The sequence below is a fragment of the Pezoporus wallicus genome, unplaced genomic scaffold, assembly GCF_028554395.1.
Source record: "Pezoporus wallicus isolate ANWC-B61680 ecotype Strahan unplaced genomic scaffold, APGP_CSIRO_Pwel_v1 contig_8006, whole genome shotgun sequence".
Classification (NCBI taxonomy): Eukaryota; Metazoa; Chordata; class Aves; order Psittaciformes; family Psittacidae; genus Pezoporus; species Pezoporus wallicus.
The window spans coordinates 1,098,451-1,118,770 of record NW_026635487.1 but is presented as its reverse complement, the minus strand read 5'-3'; the positions used below and the strand labels follow the sequence as shown (position 1 = coordinate 1,118,770).

Here is a 20,320-nt window from a genome sequence, read left to right as displayed (position 1 = left end):
TCATCCCTATTTTCATTACAATTATTATTATTATTATTATACATCAATAATTAAACTGTTCTTATCCCAACCCAGGGGTTTTCCCACATTCTGATCCTCCTCCCATGCCCCGGGAGCAGGGGCAGTGAGTGACTCTGTGGTTCGTAGCTGCCAGCTGGGGTTAAACCACGACACCTCATTAAAAACAAAGAATTAAACCAAGAAAAACTCCTTTTTCTCTTGTAAAGGTTTTCCATTTCCCTGACTCAGAGCGTTTCCTGGTGGGTTCTGCATAATGAATATTAGCAGAGGTTGGCTTACCACAGCGTCTAGCGAGAGTCATTTATCAAAGGCTAGGATGTGCACCGTGCAAGGGGAAAAAAGAAACCCCATTGAAAAAGAACACAAAGATTTTAGCCCTAACACTCATTCCTCTCATTCTTGTATACTTGGGCATGTTCCAGGGCATGCAGCAAGAAGACAAAGTGGCCATCTGCAGAACATGAGATGTATCTAACGAGAGATCTGTACACCTTGAAAGTCACCAGTGCTGAAGCTGCAAATGACTAATGAGGCTTTCCTCATGAGTGGGATTAATTGCATCAACCCTTGATGCTTACTTCTGTATCCTGATAATACCTAAGGGTAGTTGCAAGGAGATTAATTCCGTGATTTACGTAGCAGATAAAATCTGGTAAGGAAAATACAACAAATCTACTGTCAACCCCAACCAGCTTTGACATTATAACATCACAAAGTGACCCTAGTCCTTTTAAGTAGAATACTGTAAAAAGGATCCTAAGCATCAGAGGTTTGTGGGTGTCTCTGTTGTGTGTTTTGGTTCCTCTTCACTTCCACGTATCAGAGCCTTATGTCTGAGAAGCAGCAGCCACTGGACATCAGGTTGTAACTGAGTATATGCACATCTGCACGCACAAACGCATGGGCATGGTTAGAGCTTTTGTAGCCACGCATGGAAAAGCCAGACACATAGTGATCCTCTTCTTCCCAGTAGGAAAGCACAGTTCTGTACAGGGTTGTATCCTGCAGCTGCACACGCATGGACAGGGCGCCTTGTGAAAGCCACAGTGGGTGTATTTCCAGGTGCATCTAAACTCTTGGTCTTATCTAAAGACACTTCACTGTCAGCGACAAGCTTGTTCCATGCATGGAGTTGGCTCATTTCTATGTTTCTTACGGTGAACAGCAACTGATTGCACATAATAGAGGCATATGCAAAAGCCAGTTGAATCTGGAATGACAGGCTGGGAAGCTGTCTGCCTCCAGTACACCCAAATCAGGATGGTTCTGGTACAGGCTCTCTGGCCTGGCAGGAAAGGGGGCTCCTGAATGACTGGATTGGTTCAAGAAGGCACAGGGTCTTGCTAAACCAGGCAGAAAGTGGTTTCCTTCTGCAATCAAGACAAGGGGTGCTGGGGGGGAATTCAGATCTTTACAATGAGCCACATTCAGGTTTGCCTGCGGAGGCCAAATTCACCATCCTGGGAGGGATTCCCATTTTTGGGACGCAGCAGTCCATGGCCACAATGGCAGGGAAGCCACAAGAAGGCTTGTGCTGCCAGCACATGTGACCGCAGACAAAATGGGAATCGGAAGGATGTGTGTCACAGACACCTCTGTGCCTTTGATGAAAGCTCAGAGTCAGGGCTGAGGGAAGATCAGTCTAAAAAGCAGTTTGATACGTCTGGGTCCCAAGGCCTGAATGCTTTCTGTTCACTCAAAGGTTGAGCTATCCTCTACCTCTAACACAAAACACCTCATCTGTTCACTTACTGCATCTGTGCTATAAATCCACTGCTTCCCCTTTAGTGCAGAAAGTAGTAAATGGATTTACAAGCTTCCCTTCGTGTCCTAAGTGACTGACTCCACTTTAAGCTGATACAAACGGCCAGAGCGTTCAAGGGAGATGGGATTGATTTCACATTTGCATTTGTGTCCTTCCCACTGCAAATCTGCTCCTCCAGGAGGAGGTTTCTGGCTCCCACCTCTCCATTGTAGCTGCTCTTTCCCTGGTGTTGCGACACCACCACCTTTGATGGTACATTTGAATGTATTTTTTTAAAGGGAGAGAAAATACAGTGGCAGGAGCGTGGAAATTTCCATTTCAAGCACTGTCTCTTTTTTCCCCTCAGCACTTGTTATCTTCAAAGCCCCGAACAAAATCGACTGATGAATTCCCCCCACCTTGCTTGCAAAGTGTCATCCATCCCATGGGACGGGTGAGACAAGCGAGCAATAGAGAAATGGAACAACACATCCGAGGTCTCAGAACAGATCTGGGGCTGAGGAGAGCTCTTGGCCTCCTGCCTGGGGACTCTCTGCACTGTTCTTAATGCTCTTCATCCCTAACAGCTGGGCAGGAGGATTTTAGTATCAGCAACAGAGAAACCCATCTGCCTTCCTGAAGACACACACCTTTCCTGTTTGGAAAGCCGGGTTTAGGCTGCTCATACCTAGAAACATCTGCTCCTTGGATTTTGCAGGACACTGGACTTTTAGACTCAATCCAGCTATTCCTGCTGTTAGTGACTTGACAGCCTACATAAAAGCCACAATATATGTCTTTAAATCACTGTTTATTGCAGGAGATGGGAGAAGAATCCGAATACTACAGAGCATAAACCCCACAGGTCAGGACTTACCTAAAGCAGTGTAGTTAAATGGATCAGTTGCTTTGTGATGGAACAGCAGAGCAGCAGCCCATGAGCTTTCCCTCAGCTTTTGTTTGCAGACCTGCTTCAATGAGGAGACAAAAATAATAGTGTGGAGGTAGAAGCACATCCTGGAACCTGCTGTCACAAAAGCCCTGCAGCTCCTCTCTGGTTAGCAAGCAGGGATTTGTCTGCTACCCTCCAAAGCAGTGGCTCAGGAGCTTTAGCAAACACTGCTTTTGTCAGCATCTTTTGGATGCAGGAATTTAGACTGAAAAGCTTTTTAACCTGGTTTTAGTCTTAACATCTGTATGTTGGATTAACAGAATCAGCCCTTATTTTTCAGCCCTGGGTGCCTGTTTAATACAATGCATATTATTGAAGTCCCTTCTGCAGATTTCAGGGAGTGAGAACAAGCACTTACAAAGAGAGATGGATAAAACCCACAGCAACCAGCCGAGGCGTGCTGGCATCTTGATGTACAAAGTTCTATCTGTGCCTTTTGCTTTGACTGCTGCAGCTGCCATAGGACACTGATGCCTTCGTGACTGACACTGTTTGCCAGCATTTCATGAGCAAGAGTCAGCTGGTGGCATTGGATGGCTTCTGGGATTAAAACACATCATAAAGTGCTTGTTATTAAACAGAGATCAACATTGAAAGGGGGGTTTGTCAGCAGGGAGGCCGGGCAACTCCTGTGCTGTAAGTTAAATGCACACAAAAATCAGCTTCTGTTTCCCTGCTTCTGTACAAAAGCCCTTTTTTGGACAGCACAGGATGATGCTTGCTTGGGCCAGCTTGGTCCTTGAAAAGGAACCAAGGAACACTTCATGTTCAGCTTTCGGAATGCACCGAGCCAGGTGCTTTCCCAGCTCATTTTCCAGGGGAACACTACACCCCTGCCCATCACTGAGCTCCCTCTTTCTCACGTTACTTTGGATGACTGGGTTCACCTCATACACCTTGTTCAACAGGAGAATTGCTGATTGCTGACAGGCAGCATCAGCAAGGGCAGACGCTGAACCATAAGCACAGCCAAGGAGAAGGGGCTCAGCCCTGTTACATGCAGGAGGTGATGGCTTGGGGCTGCTCCGAGCCTCTGCTGCAGCCTCCCTTGTCAGCAAGGTGTCATTGTACCTGGGCTTTGTCCAAGGCTTTTATTCTACAGAACTTGCCTGTATTTCTTCTCTTTCCTGTAATTTAAACCTGTGACTGCCACCCAGGATGGTTCAACTTATGGGCTTCTAGGCAGAGCTGAGCCTGCTCATTGTATTATAGACAGGAGATCTCACCCACACTCACACTTCAAGTGTGGCACAAGGGGGTGATCTGGACCTCGTGACTGTTTTCTTCCTTATGGTTTATCTTGCATCTCGTTTTTATCACCTGAATTCTTCACTCAACCTTTTTGCTTCCTCCCTGCTCAGTTCTCTTCCTTGTTTCGCTTTGGGTGTTTTTCCCCTTCAGCTTTTCTTAGCACAGTTGAGTGCTGCAGCTGCTTTGGCTTCATTTCTCCTTCTTGCCATGCTCCACACCCTGCACTTCCCGTGTCTGTATCTATCCATGGAGCACAAAGCACATGTAAAGTGTGTCAGAGCTGGTAGCACTGCAGTCCTTCTTAGGGAGCAAAAGAGGGGACCCAAATAAATAGGTCTCTTACTGTAGATGTGACTGAGCCTGAACTCCCTGGTATAGGACAGCTTGAGCCCCATCATGGTGACCCAGCAGCCGGAGGCAGGGAGAGGCTAAGCTCACTCCCATGCGCTCAGAGAGGAGCAGGGCTCTTGCATGTTGTTCTCACACCCACCCACAGCTCCCGTCTACAAGGAAATAACTTCACCAGCAATACAAAGAGAGCAGTAATAAAAGCTCTCCAAGGGAGTGGTGGGACCGAGCTGGTGCCTGGCACAGTTGTTTGAATCCTGCTGTGACAGGGAGCATGAGGCCACAGCCTGCCATGCTGCTGCAGGGCAGGCAGGGCTGGCTGGCAGCCCAGCAGAGATCCTCTCTCCCTGCATCCACCATCCACCCTCATGTCTCCTTGCAGTCTACACAGCAGCAAAGCCAAATATCCTCCTTCCAGAGGGGAAAGCACAGCAGCTGCATTCCCTTCATCTGCTCTTGCTGGTCCCATGAGCTGTTGTGAGGCTTTTCCCTTCAGCTGCAGCAAGACAAGCCCCCAGCATTGTGTGAGGCTGTTTACATGAGTCTTCACGGCTGTGAATGAGCAAGTGGGTGTTAATGGAGCTCTGCAGTCAATGAATTCCTTCAAAGGATGGCTCACTCCCACAGCTTCTGCCTCTCCAGAGACAGGGCAACACGGCACAGTGTGCAGAGCACAGGGTGCATGCAACGGGCTCCCCCACGGTGATCCCACTGGCTGCACGCAATGAGACTGTGGCTTCTTTGTGCCCAGGATTTCATGCAGGAGGCAAAACCACCCCACTGGGTATTCAGATTGCTCTTACCCATGCCAGAGGCAGTAAAATCTCCTACCTGCGATTTCACTGAGCTGAGCAGTTCCAGCAAGGAGGAGAGCTGATCTGATGTTCAATTGAAATTCTGTTTCTTTTTAAGATCAATGATCTAAGAAAAACCACCATTTCTAACATTGCTGAACGGCACAAAAATCAGGGAAGAGAAGTGAACAGGATCAAACAGGAACACTGAGCGCTCCAGATCATCATCCCAGCCAGCACTGTGTTATGGACACATGGAGTGTCAGGTCTCTCTAAAGGGACAAAGCTGTCCTCATCAGTGGGCGATCTGACAGCACTCAGGTTGCAGTACTGCTGTGCTGGACACTGATGCTGGGAGATAGGGTCCAGTTTTGATGCTGGAAAAATGAATGATGAGACTCTATGTCTGGTTGAAAATAACCAAAGGACTGGAAAACCCACCTTATGCTGCCAGCTCCAGTTACTGAGTGAAGGTTATGAGTGATGTGCTTACTCCTTACCAGGGGCTAACATCTGGTGAGACAAACAAATGTTGAATCATTTGGTTTCTTGCTGGTTACAGAGGAATGCCAACATTCCTTTCTGTCCAGAGCAAACTCTTTGAGGCAGGGCCTGTGCTAGACATAGAAGCCAAGATACCAGGAAATTAATGTAAAGAGCAGGCCGAGCTACAAAGCAGAAAAGCTGCCTCTGCAGACTTCGAGATAGAGCCAGTGGGGAGTGGGAGATCTTTCCCACTCAGCCCTTTGTATCACTCCATTATATATCCTGTTACCTGAATAGCTCCCGAAAGTGCCACCTGCCTCTTCTCTCTGCTCATCAGTCACCTCTTCTGCCTGCTTCGTGCCTCAGATCCACTTTCAAGGCTGCCTGCTCTGCTCAGAATAGCCTCCCAGCCAGTGTTTGCTAAGCTGGTGCCTCCTTCTGCTCCAAAGAGTGCCATCCCTGCAAATTATTACAGTCATAAAGGCTCTGGGTGTGCTACATTTGCACTGTTATAAAGCACAGCCTTTTGAGTAGGAGCTCCACAGGGACAGTACAGGAAAGTGAGGAACTATAGAGCAGGATTCAAGCCCTGATTAAGGAGCAGACATGTCTCCCCCTCTCCAGCACTGCAGGTTTAGGTCTGGATTTCCAACAATCAAATCTTGTTCCTATTCACTCATTCCCCCCACTCCAAACACACAGAATTACCAATCATTCACTTTTCTCTAGCACACTTCAAATTCTTATCTACAGACCACAGTCCCATGTTTCAGTACTCACCTGGTCTGGTCTTTTTTCTTCCTTTGCAAGTAACTCCTTTCAATGCTTTTGCCTCATTAGATAGAGCCTGAATTCTCTTCAGCTGGAAGCACCTTGCTGATCTGGCCCAAATATTCTCTAAGATTTAACTTGAAAGCTTTCTATAGCCCTGGTTTGATGGGACAGGTGAGCACAGCATCTGACATTGTGGGATTGATTGACGGTGTAGGAAGGAGCATACAGTTCAACAGCGTTTGGCTTTAGCTTTTGACTTTACAGCCCAAGCATCATTCTTCTAACCCTGCCATTTTGCATCCTAATTATTTCAAGACACACCACATGTGGTAATTGTACCTGTGTCACTTCTTCACCCTGCGCTGACAACGAGGTTTGAATGAGAATGAATTAATAGCTGGGCTTCATTTGCAGTGGCGTTAAGCAGCAGAAGGCTCTTTTGCCAGAGCTGAGACTAAGCCATCCATCAGAGCAGAGGATCCCAGCTCAGTGCACTGCCTTACTTCTCCCCTGGGTTTATGGAGCTGCACAGCCACAACTCTTATCAGTCATTTCATCACAGCTGTACCACCATTCAGGGTCTTGTCAGTTGATGGCAGCCACCAATCTGAGGTCCCAGCTCTTTTTCCTTTCTGACGCTCATGAAAGGAAAATCACCAGGTGAAAATACAGGTAAGGTGGGTTGTGAATTTGTACTCTGCTTTCTGGAGTACCAGGTGAGAAAATGTTATTGCTTCTTAACACAGTTCTGAAAACAACCTTCTAAACCATTCTGCATGTGGTACATGCTTACCTCTTTGACAGAAAAGATGCCTTGATGGGATTTCTGTGTAATTAGCCAGTTAACTCATTTAACAGATCTCATTCAGAGATCAGCTATGTGTGAAAAGTGCACCAGGTTTCAAACCTGCACGGAGTGCAAGCAGCCTAGATTGATGCCTTAGGAAAGGACTGGTATGTGTAAGAGGAAGCATTTACCGTGCCGAGCTTGGGCTGGAAAACTCAGTATTTATAGCAAAGCTCTTCTGAGGAGCTTGACAGAGGAGATAAATCTCCTGAGGAGAAGCAGTTGCCAACTGCCCACAAAGGGATGTTTTCATTGCAGTGCGTATTGTCCCCACAGGGAGGTTTGCTCCATCCCCAGCTGTGCCTGCATTTGCTTTCAGGCTCCATCTGCTGAGTGGGACACGCTACAGCCAGGGTCTGATCCCTGTGCTCCCACTGGGTCAGTCCCTGCTCATTTTGACACTGCAAAACAGACCTGGATCCAAACACCCACGGCTGCTGTGACAGGAGAGCAGTGCTCTTCCTACCTTCAGTGTGAGCAGGTCAACAGGACTGCAGGCCATGCTACCTCAAGCGACAAGCCACAGCTTTTTGCTAGGGGCCACTTGCATCAGAAAACAGGGCAGTCCAGGGCTTCAGTTATAGTCACAACTCCTTCTCTCCCCTGTTGTTTAGCATTCTCAGTGCTGCAGCTTCTCCAGTGAGGTACTTTGAAACACAGATTACAGATGAGTCTTTCTAGTTGGAGAATATTGATCGATACACACACTACAGAAGCCAGGTTTTCCCCATCAGCAGTCCTCTGTACTAAACCCTTTACACAGCTATTACTTATGCTAGTGCAAGGCAGTGATAACATCACCCCGCAGTTCACAAGCATCTTCACTCCTCACACAGCAGTCTCACAGCCTTGTCTTTCAGTGGCACAGCACTGTTGCACCAGTGGGTTGTAACACACCATCCTCAGACCTTGGCATTTTACAGCTCTCTACTTCCTAACAGCAGCTTTTGAAATCAAATCTATGGGGGTTTTATCCCCAACCTCGAACTGAAGATATTCATCAAGATCCAGGTCTTGAGGTAAATGATAACACACACGGCGCAGCATCAGTAGCTTTAAACGCGCTGTTTCCATCTTGGTGATTTAAAACCACGAGAGACAAAACCGACTTCCAGCGGCACGCTGCAGCACACACAAGGCCCACAGCGAGGCACTGTTGTGCTCCTCACTGATCAGTCATCTCCAGACACAGGTAATCCCTTTTCCTGGAATTGAGACTGGTAGAATAGTTATTGAAGCGCATCAGAAATTGATCTTTTCCTTGCCAACCTGCCCTTATGAAGCACACACTCACAAACCAAACCCTATAAACAACAGAAACAGGCTTAAACAACCCCTCCCTCAAGGATGCAAGGATTGGCTTTTTCCTGCTTGGTAAGGGACCAACACTACAACTCCACTCCAACAGCAACTACACAGAGCAACAGAGCCACAACAGTGCCAGCATCACCAAACAGTTTTGCCAAGCCCCAGGAGAAGGAATTCTTCCTCCTCATCTCAAAGAGCAAACATGTGCTTTGCCGTCTCTCCCACCACTGTCCTGCCCCTGCCTAGCTGAGCCAGCACAGCTCCAACTGAGCAACACAAAGGGTTTGGGAAACCCAAGTATTTGCTCCCAAGCCTTGTGTTGATGGCCATCTGCTCTCACACAGCTGGGAATCCCCTCAAGTCTTTTCTTCCCCCATGTGAAATATGGTACCTACACACTAAACAGGTAGGAATTAAAGTGCAGCCATCAGATCAACTTCCAATTACACCTTCTATTAAAGAGTGCAGTAAACAAAGCAGGAGGGCTCAGGAGCAGCACTGTGCCACAGCTCACAGCCTGGTGGGCTGCATCTTCTCACAGCAGAAGATAAGATGGGAGGTTGCAGAACTGCTTTCCCCACAGCTTACATTGAGCCAATAAAAGTCAGGGCCATCACTGCATTTTTCAGCTATGCTGTGACAAGACTGACAAGCACATCTCTGCAGCAGGCCATGATAAAGGTTAATCACAAGGGTACCCCCCCATCTTTGATAAATGAAGGCAGACCACTGAGCTTCTTCCCTTCCCCTGCAGGATCACAATTGAACTCTTATAAGAAACCTATTCTTAGCCTCTCTTCCAAAGGGCTAAACATACCCCTGAAGGTCCCCTCCTGAGAGCAGGGACATAGATTTGGCTAATTCCCTATTTGTCACAAAGCAACTCAAGTCCACCCCACAGCCACAGAATTCCTGTTCCCTGCAGAACAAGCTTCAGACCAGGATACAACCACACAGAGACAGGTACCCCTGTACCTCAGCCTCCTCCAAAGTAACTCAAAGCCACACTTTGTTGGGTTGTTTGATGCTTTTATTTATCACATGTAAAAACACTACTGTTTGTGTTTGCAGGTACCTCTTGCTGCACTGCAAGTCACACAGCTCCAAACACTGAAGATCAGACAGGCAGAGAAAGGAATTCAAGTGTTCATGCCCAGTCACAGGGTCATGATCCCAGCAGGTATTTGATACACAGAACCCCCAGGGACTGTTCTACAAAAGCAGTAGAGCCTTACAAGTAACAGATCAGAGTTGGTGGAAACACTAGGTGAAGGAAATGTCTATGGGTAAGAGGACCTGCAAACTGGTCTTTTTCCTTCCAGCTGCCCTTATCTTTCTCTAGCACAGGTAATTGTGATCTAAGTACATAACTAGTGCTCTAAACCAGAACGGGGGTCCACTGATCCACACTTAGTTGACACGAGGGTTCCTGAAGTTCCTTCCAGCAAAGCGGGCCTTGCTGCCAAGCTCCTCTTCAATTCTGATGGAAAGGGAAGAGAGTGCTGGGTGTCAGCAAGCAGTGCAGAACTCCCACATTAGCACAGCTGCTGGCCTCACACCAAATCACCTGGACTGCCTAACACAGGAGATATTCCCAGAGCCACAAGCCAGCTCCCACTAAGCCACTTAAGCTACACAAACATTTAATTGCACTGCTCAGGATCACCCAGCTTACATGGCTTCACCCAAACGTTTTACATGCTCACTCAAGGGATCTGCATCATGCAGAAAGGACATCTACCTATTATCACAGGATGCTTTGTATGATATTCTCCGTAGCGTGTCCGTTACAGACATTACCTACCCAACATAATGTAGCCTACACTCAGTTCTGCAAGCACAGCATGTGCCCCAAAAAAGCACCTCCACCAGCTTATGTCCTTAAGCTGCAGTGTTTCCAAGATGCAGACGACTAAGCTGTGCCCTGAATGCATTAGTGGAACATTAATTCCATCAGGCTTCACCCCCTACCCTTTCCCCCCTCCCCACATCTCACCTCAGCAGCTGGTTGTACTTGGCTAGACGCTCAGATCGGCAAGGGGCACCAGTTTTGATCTGAAAGGGAAATCAGGAAGTTAGAATTAGGCCACAACTACTGTTTAGAGAGCATAACCATAGGCTTTATTTCAAGCATCAAGCGTTAAGTATCTGTATACTTAAACAGGATAGGGCTTGGGAGCAATAAAGATTGTTCATTTGCTAACAGCTTGTTTCAGGAAATCCCAGTACATCCACTGGAGTTGACTAAGATTTTTCAGATGGGTGGTTAAAGGTGAGTTTATACAAGATAACACGTTCCCTTGTCACACTCCCACCATACAGGAACAGCAAATCTACAACACGAGCAAGCACAGACCTCAAAGAGCCCTCAAGTACTGGGGGAGGAAAGCAGGCCAGAGCTACAAGTCTACAGAATACAGACTTCAGGAGTTGCTTTGCTTTGTATTCTCAGTTTATTGACAGACTCAGTGCCCTGCTCCATTTGCAGCACGGAAGCCATCATGAAGGCATTCTGCTTTTCTTGCTTTACTAAACCATCCTCAGTTCTCTGCATGTTAGCAGAGCATTAGCATAAGGTTCTTTGCTTTCTAGAACACATCCACTTTTTAATCTTAAATTTTGCCTGCCTTTGATTTCTCCCCACTTCCATTTTCAGCTTTGAATGGAAGCATACTCTGAGAGCATGGCTCCATCACCATATTATCTTATCAAGCAGAAAGGCAAAACACACAGGTACAGATACCAACCTGACCAGTGCAGAGACCAACTACCAGGTCAGCAATGAAGGTATCTTCTGTTTCTCCAGAACGGTGACTCACCATCACACCCCAGCCGTTGGTCTGAGCAAGCTTGCAGCTAGAAGAGATAAGACACAAAGCCTCATACCATGCCCGTTTGCTTGCAGCCTCTGTGGTAGCTGCACTCCCTGCTTGGCCGTGATAGAACTGCCCTTTGGTACGTGTCAGGGTTAGGATCATGCGACAACACAGTGACAAAGACCTGAATTTACACATGCTTAGACCCAGTAAAGTTTTTTATGTGCCTATATGAGTTCAGAACTGTGAAGGTACAAGTTTACTTGCCAGTATTTTCTAATACTTAGTAACTGTTCTCCCTTTACAGGTGCCCACTCAGCACATTTCTAGCCTACTAGATCTGGGCTAGATGTTCATCTCTCAGTTAGACAACCCTCCTCCCTGGCATGGCAAAGATGGGTGAGCTTACGCTTGCAGCGACTCTGTCACGGAGCCGATCTGGTTGACCTTAAGGAGGAGGCAGTTGCAGGCTTTCTCATCCACAGCCTTGGCAATACGCTTTGGATTGGTCACTGTCAGATCATCACCAACCACCTGGATGCCAACACTGCCAGTGAATTTTTTCCAGGCTCCCCAGTCATCCTGGTCAAATGGGTCTTCAATGGACACCACTGTAAAGACATACAAGGAGCTTTAATACAATACTCCCCTAAAAGGTCTTGTCTGAAAGCAGTGCTTCCAGAGTGCTGCAGCCAAGTACTACCCTCCTCAATGATTAGTCCTCAGACCCCTAAAACATTCTGCTCTTGAACCCTCTTACAAGAGAGGCTGCATCCTAACTCTTACCTTTAGCAATCAATCCCTGTTTGCCACTACTTCCATGCTTCTTATTGACAAACAACTCACCAGGGTAGTTCTTGACAAAGCCCTTGTACAGGTCAGCCAGCTGGTCGGGAGAAATGTATCTGCTGGGGTCATCAGGGGATTTGAAGTCCAGGTCATACTTTCCATCGCGGTAGAACTCTGAAGCAGCCACATCCATGCCAATGACAACCTTATCAGTGTAGCCAGCCTTACCAATAGCAGTCTTCAGCAACTCCAGAGCTGAAAAACAACAAGAAGTTTGAGCTCCCCCCCAAGCATCTTGCCTCAAAAGCTACTCACTGATCAGCAAATGTACTTCCACTTGGCAAAGAACAGCCATTACCCATACAGACAGCCCAAAGACCACACAGAAAAGGCTCTTAAAAACCTCCCACTTCTGAACTGACTGGAACAAGGTATTACTTTAATACTGGTTTTAGCTCGTAATACCCTTGAGAGACCATTACAGGATTCAGAATCTCTTCAGGCAGGACTACATTTCAGCCCAGAAAGCTTAATACTAGATGACACTACGTGTTCCAAGCTTTGTGCATGTGGGTAGTAAGAAGTGATTGCACTTTATTACCTTTTAGCTTCAGATCAGGTGTGGACCATAAAAGTGTTAAGCATTCAAGCCCTGTCTGACACTGGGATACATAGCCTGCCTCCACACAGGGCGCCCTCTCTTAACCTCTGTATGTGATTCACTTGCACAACTATATGTACAAGAGGTTCTCTGGATACAACCCACTACACTACCCTGTTTGGCAGAGTCCAATCAAGGAAATTCAGCCTGGTCACAAGTAAGACTCTCCCAATCACCCCTGACTCTAAGCCACACAGCTGGATCAGGATCAGACAGGCTATTTACAACAGAAAGCTCAGATCAAGCGTGCTTGATTTTCCTGTGTTGTGGGGCGTTTTTTTAATAAGACGTTAATGTACAAACTGCAAAAGCAGCTGTTGTCAGCAACACAATTTCTTTGGAGTGTAATGGCCATTTCAAGGTCATCTTCATTGATGTCTGCCAGGGTACAGACCTAGCAAGAGCTGCATGTGACTGGGATTCAGAAATGCCTTGATTTCTAGTACTGGCTCACTATCTGCCACGTTAGAAAAGGCAGTGCAGCTCAGAGGCTACATTCAACAATAATACAACTAGCAGCTTTAACATAACAGAGTTCTAGTATTCTACTGGCTTATTAGCAGCTCCATTTCTGCTAGAGGCAGAAAATCAGCTCTTCTGGTACAGTTTTTTGCAGGAACAGGTATCTCCCTTTCCACAAGACAAACTGCCTCCCTACCCCCACAGGTTTCTGAACAGAACTGTTTGGCTGTGGAAGCAGCAAAGGCCTCTGCTTCCCAGGCAAGTCTTCATACACTCCCACGTGTTACCAGGCATAGTTCAAACTGTTTTCCTCCTTTGTTAGGAGGAAAAAACTCCACTAAACATAAACACTGCCTTCTGAGAAGTTGGCAATGCATCAGATATTCCCAAACCATTTTTCAACTGGAAAGAGTCAAGACTCCCTTAAGCTGCTATAGAAATGAAACAGTAACGAGACATTCAAGTCAAAGCCATCCCATCAAGCTACATTAACGGAAGTCCAAGGGAATAGCTTTGTGGTACTACACTGGATCACACCAGTGCAAAACAAAACAAGTTGACAGCAGTAAGTCCTACAACCTACTGATCCTGCTCTCCATTCACAGTGGGTAGGTATGGTCCTCATTCTCTGGCTATCAGTTACACCTCCTCCCACACTTAGCTCATTCTTACCTTCTTTATTTTCCAGGATGTTGGGGGCAAAACCACCCTCATCACCGACATTGGTTGCATCCTTGCCATACTTCTCCTTGATTACATTCTTCAGGTTGTGATAGACCTCTGCACCAATGCGCATTGCCTCCTTGAAAGTGTCAGCACCCACAGGGAGGATCATGAACTCCTGCATAGCCAGCTTGTTACCAGCATGGGAGCCACCATTGATCACATTGAAAGCCTTGGAGTAACCAAAAAGAAAAGGCAAGTTAGAATGTTTCAGGGTAAATTGGTAGCAGCATTTAAGACTCTTCATTCTCTAGAGAACCTGATCCAAGAAGCCACGCAGCACTTGCTCAGGTCAAGCCTCTAGGGAGCCCTAGCAAGAGACTTACAGGAACTGGAAGAATGACTTCTGCATTTCCAGCCAGGTCAGCAATGTGACGGTACAAGGGGACACCCTTCTCAGCAGCACCAGCTTTGCATACAGCCAGAGATACACCCAAGATGGCATTGGCACCAAATTTGGCTGAAACAGGAAAAAATTGTTTACGAAAACACTGTCTTCATAAAGAGACTCAGAAATACCAGCACCACAGTCCTGGTTATGCAAGTGCACAGCACATGCTGTACCAATTGTTTCTGACAAGCCAGAAATCTATGTATCAGTCTTATTTGTTCACACCTCACTGCAGCACAAAGCCCACTTACATTTGTTCTCTGATCCATCCATTTCCAGCATCAGTTTGTCAATCTTTTCTTGCTCCACAACATTGACATTCTGCAGAGAAAAGCAAACAAAGCACTGCTTGACAGCAAACATAGCTCCACAAACTCTCACCTACACACCGCTTTTTTATTTCCCTGGCAGGCACCAAAACTTGCTTAAGGGCAACTACCAACAGCTGAAAAGACTAATTTTCATCATTAAACAGCAGCATCTTCTGGTCACTTCCAGCGGACTAAGGCTGACACACAAGAAACTTGTGTTGTTCTCCACATTCAGAGCTATAAGGCTATCATGTCCCTTTGACTTCCTGACAGTTACACTGCTATCTGCCTGGCACAGGATAGGAGAAAGCTCCAGTTTATGCCTCCTGCCCCTTTCACGCAAGCTCAAAGATGATCAGCTTGCTCAAAACATACACCTATTTGTAGCTTACTACTTAATGTTTGGAGTTCTCACTAAGAACATACAATCACTTCATGCATTACCACTTAGTTTTGCACCCCCTTTTCTAGTTAGGGCTCAGTGCCCATGAAGTGCACAGCAATGTCACTCAAGCAGGCTTTACTAAGATCCCCTCAAATTCCCTTCCACATTAGCCAGCTTGGATAAAACTCAGTCCCTTCCCATCATTCAGCCATCCTTTTAAGCATAAAGTATCTTAACTGCACACCAGTAAAGTTCACAGATGCTCGAGTATTTCTGCACACTACAACACTAGGCTGCTAGAGACTGTTCTCATTGTTAGATATGCAGTCATCAAGTAAAGCAACTGCTGCCAAAAGGTCACTTTGTTCACATGCGTTCCAATACACAGCTAACACCCCCCACAAGCAATGCAGCTCCTGCAACTGTCTCAAGAGACAACCCATCAGTTAGGACACACTGAACTGGCATTAGCAGATGTTAGCAGACAACACATTGCTCCTACCTTGCTAACCAGTGCAGGTGCAATTGTTTTATTGACGTGCTCAACAGCTTTTGAGACACCTGTAAGGAACAAGCAAATTGGGACACTGGTCAACCACACTGGTTATGTAGGCATTAGTAAGGGATCTCGGTTACAAAAAACATCAAGGAGATCATCTCATGCTCTTCAAACCCCAATCCAACCTCAGCTTACAGCCAAATGTGAACACTTCCAGAGGTCATCTTGATTGAATCAGAAGTTGCATGAAGTAAGCATCACCTAGGAATGCCTGCTGCAAAGTTAGTTTGCAAGACCATGCCCTGGAGAAATTCATCCAAGTGACAAGGTTGCACTGAGAGCACATCCATTACCTGTGTACATAATGCTATCCCCAGGAACTCGTTAACATATTTAACAGCTCTGGATACACCTGACAGAAGCAAAATGGACAAAGACAATCAAGGAAGAGATGAAGACCCACAGCCAAGAACAAAGGCAGTCAAGGAAGAAAGAAAAGGACACAAATAGGTAACAGACCTTTAAGTCATCAAGTGTCTGATATTGAACAGCAGACTAGAAACAAGAGGATTCAAACGGTAGAGGAAACTGTGCATCAGTCAGCGAGGCTGCATTTGGTCTTTCCACCCAGGTTTCCATCCTATTGCGGACTCAAACCTCAAGTGGCTAAATGACAGCATTTGAAAAGGTTTTAGGACATGCTGCTCCTATCCATGCGTGGAATGGATGAGTAAGGGGAAAGAAAAAAAATTTTCTTCAGAACTTAAGCATGCAGCAGCTCAGGCATTTCACTATCTGCTATTCTATAACACTGCTAAAGCATCAGCTTAGCACATTTTACACTCGATATGATGCTGAAGGACACTGTTACTGTACCTGTATGGAGGCATAAAAATCATGTGCCCTAGCTTCAGGCAGAGAATAAAGCATGAACACAGCACCATCCTTTTAATCATGTGGACCCACCATTGTGCAAACCAGCAGTTCCAGCATGAACTTGCTTCTTTCCCATAAGCAGAGGCCATCATTAGCCAGCTACCAATATCAGCCTAAGGAGTACTAGCATCCCTGGACACTGTTTGAAGACCCCTAAAGACCTCAGCTTCAGAACCTGTGAATGCTCATTAAGTGCACCCTGAACCACATTAACTGCCTTTTAAGTGGTCTAAGGCTGGATATTTCTGTTACAAAAGCCCTACCAGCTATCTGCAACTCATCTCATTTGGTGATTTTCTTTTTTTGTAACTCATGTTATTCCCCAGCTGACAAAAGCTTCCAGCTGTGATAGCCTGCTGTGGAAGCTCAAGCTGCTGTCTAGTTAAGTGCCATCAAGAACTGTCTGTAGGATCAGATTTAACAGGTCTAAGTGCCCACACATTTAACGCACTGAGGTAAGTATGCATTTACTCTTCTCAAAGAAAAGTGCCTGATGTAAACAGCATAAGCTCTTCGGCTCTTTGGGATATTCAGTCACCTAGGAGTTTATTCTGTGTTCAAGTAATAACAAATCTGAATCTTCTCAGACAACACTCTCCGAGTCTGATTCAGTAGTTACCTACTCTAACCAGCCTTTCTGAATGGGCACAAAACATTGCAGCTTCCCTTCACCTGACTGGCAGAAAAGTTTGAAGACAACTGAACCTCTTTCCCAGCTAAGAGTTAATCTATATACTTAGAAGGTATCACCAATGCTTTTACAGCAGCAAGCTAAAAAGGAGTCCTGACTGTCTAAGCTCTCAGAATAATCGTAAGAATTACTATTAGGATGTTTTTTAGGTAATGCCATCTTTTATGTATGTATTCTTTTTTCCCATACTTGTTCCCAAGCCAGTCAGGTGACTGCTGCGCTTAGTTTCCCTTCAAGACATACAGCAAGTCCCTAGACAACTAAAATAATATGCCACTAACACAAACTTGAGTATCCTGGCTAGCTGTAATAACAGATAAAAAGATAAGGTGGCTTTAGCTATTGTCCAATCTGAAACAATAGTATCTTCCACGATGATCAGTGTGAAGCTGCACATTAGCTGTGGTCGGCAGTTGGCATAAGCCTCAGGTTCAGGATTTAACCTGCTTCTAAGGAGACTGTGGTGCCAGAACAGATACATTTAAGAGTTCTTTGAAAATTTGGTCCGTGAAGAATTCTTGTGACTAGCTGCAGCATCACCAAGCCTTTCGGAGCAGTTCGTTCAGATGCTCTTACAACACACTACTAACACTATACTCGACATGCTCCAACAGGCAGGGCAACAGAAGTGGCATAACAAAGTCCATTTGGGCATACCATAATAGAAACACTATCACCTAGCTGGCATGCCTGAGCTCCATGTACCCACCTGCAGAAGTACACTTATCTCCATCATTATACATCACTCTCTACATGGTACCTTGGGAAACCCAGAAGCCTGTGCTTTACCCAGGCCCCAGCCACACAGCCTACATGTAGTATTCACTGTGAGCATCTTACTGTTAAATCTCCATAGCTTTTGCTTAATTGCCATGCCTTGTACAGAACATGGACAGCAGCGAGGGAGCCCATGTGACCGCTGCTCCAATCTGGCATAAACACATGCAGTAACACAGCCATTGTAACAGGCCAAGCTGGGTACCAAAACTCAGGTTTACCTTTTCCTAGGTAGCGTGTCTTGTCATTGTCACGAAGCTCCAGAGCTTCATAGATTCCAGTTGAGGCACCACTGGGAACAGCAGCTCTGAACATACCTGTTTCCAACAGGGAAAAGAACTGTCTTAGCATGTTCAAACCCACAAAATATTCTCCACCCTAGCACCATCCCAACCTACCACACACTGCCACCGTTGGAGATGGGGGAGGTCATCTCTGCTCACTTAATATCCATCCTGAGAACTCTGTGGTTCTCTATAGCACCACCAATTCAACAGTGTCTCCCTCACTGATCAACAGCAAGTTGACTCATTCTCCAATGTGCATTTCAAGTGTGTAAGTTCAGAAAGTCACCTATTTCCCTTCCAAAACCATGGTTTTATTACTGAATCCTCCTTTGAGCTCAGTCTGGCAGGCAAGCTCTTGAATTCTTCTAAGATACAGCATAAAAGAGACAATTATGAGGCCTATATTGTTAATATGACCTCTGAGCTCTTCCAACAACAGTACAGCCACCCAGACAGCAATCCCTCCAGCCAAGGATGCTGAACTTTGAGCACATCAGTTCACTGGAGTCTGTTCTGCCTGTGGTTCAAGATGCCAGCTTCAGCCTCTAGTCTCTCCCTTATCCCACTACAGCAAAGAGCTTACTAGGGTCAATCTCATTAAATGACTGCATTAATCTTTTGAGGCAGAAAGATCAGCTATTTAGTTCATGTATTACAGCTATTGTGTTTGCTCATTCCACCAAACCACACTGGTATGTGTTTGCACAATGCCTTTGTCAGATCCTATCGGATGTGGGATGCACAACTAGCAAACTAAGGGAAAGTCCTGCAATAATTAAAAATACAAGATGTTAGATGTGAAAACCCAATTAGACAAGATGTTTAGTCATGCCTGAGCACTCACACAGAGAATAAACCATTACCCAAGATTCAATTCTGCAGCAGAAGAGTGTTTCAGTACACAAAGTGACTGCTAGACAAATCAAGAATTAAATTTCAAGTGCAGTCAGAGTTTAGGGAGCATTGAAAACTAAGACCAGGCCATTAGCAGCTGCTTACAGACACAAAGGCCGTTTAACTCCAAGTTTGCAAGTGCTATCCCAGTTTTTGCTCAGGACAAGGGGAGACAGGCAGTTTTGGATTAACACTTGCACTGTAAGAAGTGGCACAGTAAGCAACACTGTTGTCCAGGCCAGTATCTGGAGCTCAGCAAATTCATGCCAGTAGAGCGAGGTCCAGGTTTTTCCTGCAAGTTCCATTGCAAGCTCAGCAACAAGTTATACATATGGAAGAAAAAGCAAGCACAATTTCACTGCTTTAACAGGACAGCTTGTAATGCTTTTAACTGCCTCTTCAGTTCTGCCAGATAAACAGAAGAAACAAACATCTGCAATGACTCACCTTTCTTGGTAAAGAGGTCTACCTCAACAGTGGGATTCCCACGGGAGTCTAAGATTTCACGGGCATGGATCTTGAGAACGGACATCTTTAACACCTGAAAAGAAGAGTTCAGCATTTATTACTGATAGTTTGGGTGGGAAGGAACCTTCAAAGATCATCTAGTTCAATCACCCTGCCACAGGGGGGTTGAACATCTTTCACTTGATCAAGATGCTCAAAGTACCGTCCAACCTGACAACACTTCCAATGATGGGGTATTCACCACTTCTTTGGGCAAACCTCTTGAAGTATCTCATCACCCTTATCATAAAAAAAATTTCTTCCTTGTATCCAAACTAAATCCAGATACCACCAATTCCAGTTCCTGGGAGGACTGTTTGGATGGAGACATCATCACAGGTAAGCTGTATGGCTTCTGTTTGGGTTTCAGCCACAGCCTTGCAGTTGCAGTGGGTAGACACCATGTTCTTTCAGCAGGCAACTATCTCCATATAGTTCTTAAAAATAACCCACTAATAAAATGTTAATTCTTTTGAAAGATGTTATCTTCAAATTCCCTGCAGACCTCAAGTTTCTGGGGAGGCTGGCACAGCCACCAGCTGACTTGAGGCAACAGGTTGCAGCCTAAGCCTGAGCAGAGCACGCAGCAGCCAAATCACTAACACACCCTTCCCACCAGAACTGCCATGGAACCTGCTGATGTTGCTCCCAACAGACTGCACTCCC

The 20,320-nt window shown here is 46.0% G+C and overlaps 1 protein-coding gene across 1 annotated transcript; it reads right to left on the bottom strand.

The window, feature by feature from the left end:
• Window positions 1-9,533: 9,533 nt before the first annotated feature.
• Window positions 9,534-19,723, bottom strand: ENO1 (enolase 1). The gene is made up of 11 exons (XM_057432208.1): window positions 19,595-19,723; window positions 18,188-18,283; window positions 15,566-15,624; window positions 14,619-14,688; window positions 14,303-14,436; window positions 13,926-14,148; window positions 12,188-12,385; window positions 11,751-11,952; window positions 11,273-11,381; window positions 10,522-10,580; window positions 9,534-10,005 (listed from the first exon to the last, which is right to left on the bottom strand). The coding sequence occupies exons 1-11, from the start codon at window positions 19,707-19,709 to the stop codon at window positions 9,936-9,938; spliced, it is 1,335 nt and encodes a 444-aa protein (XP_057288191.1). The 5' UTR covers window positions 19,710-19,723; the 3' UTR covers window positions 9,534-9,935.
• Between the last annotated feature and the right edge of the window lie 597 nt (window positions 19,724-20,320).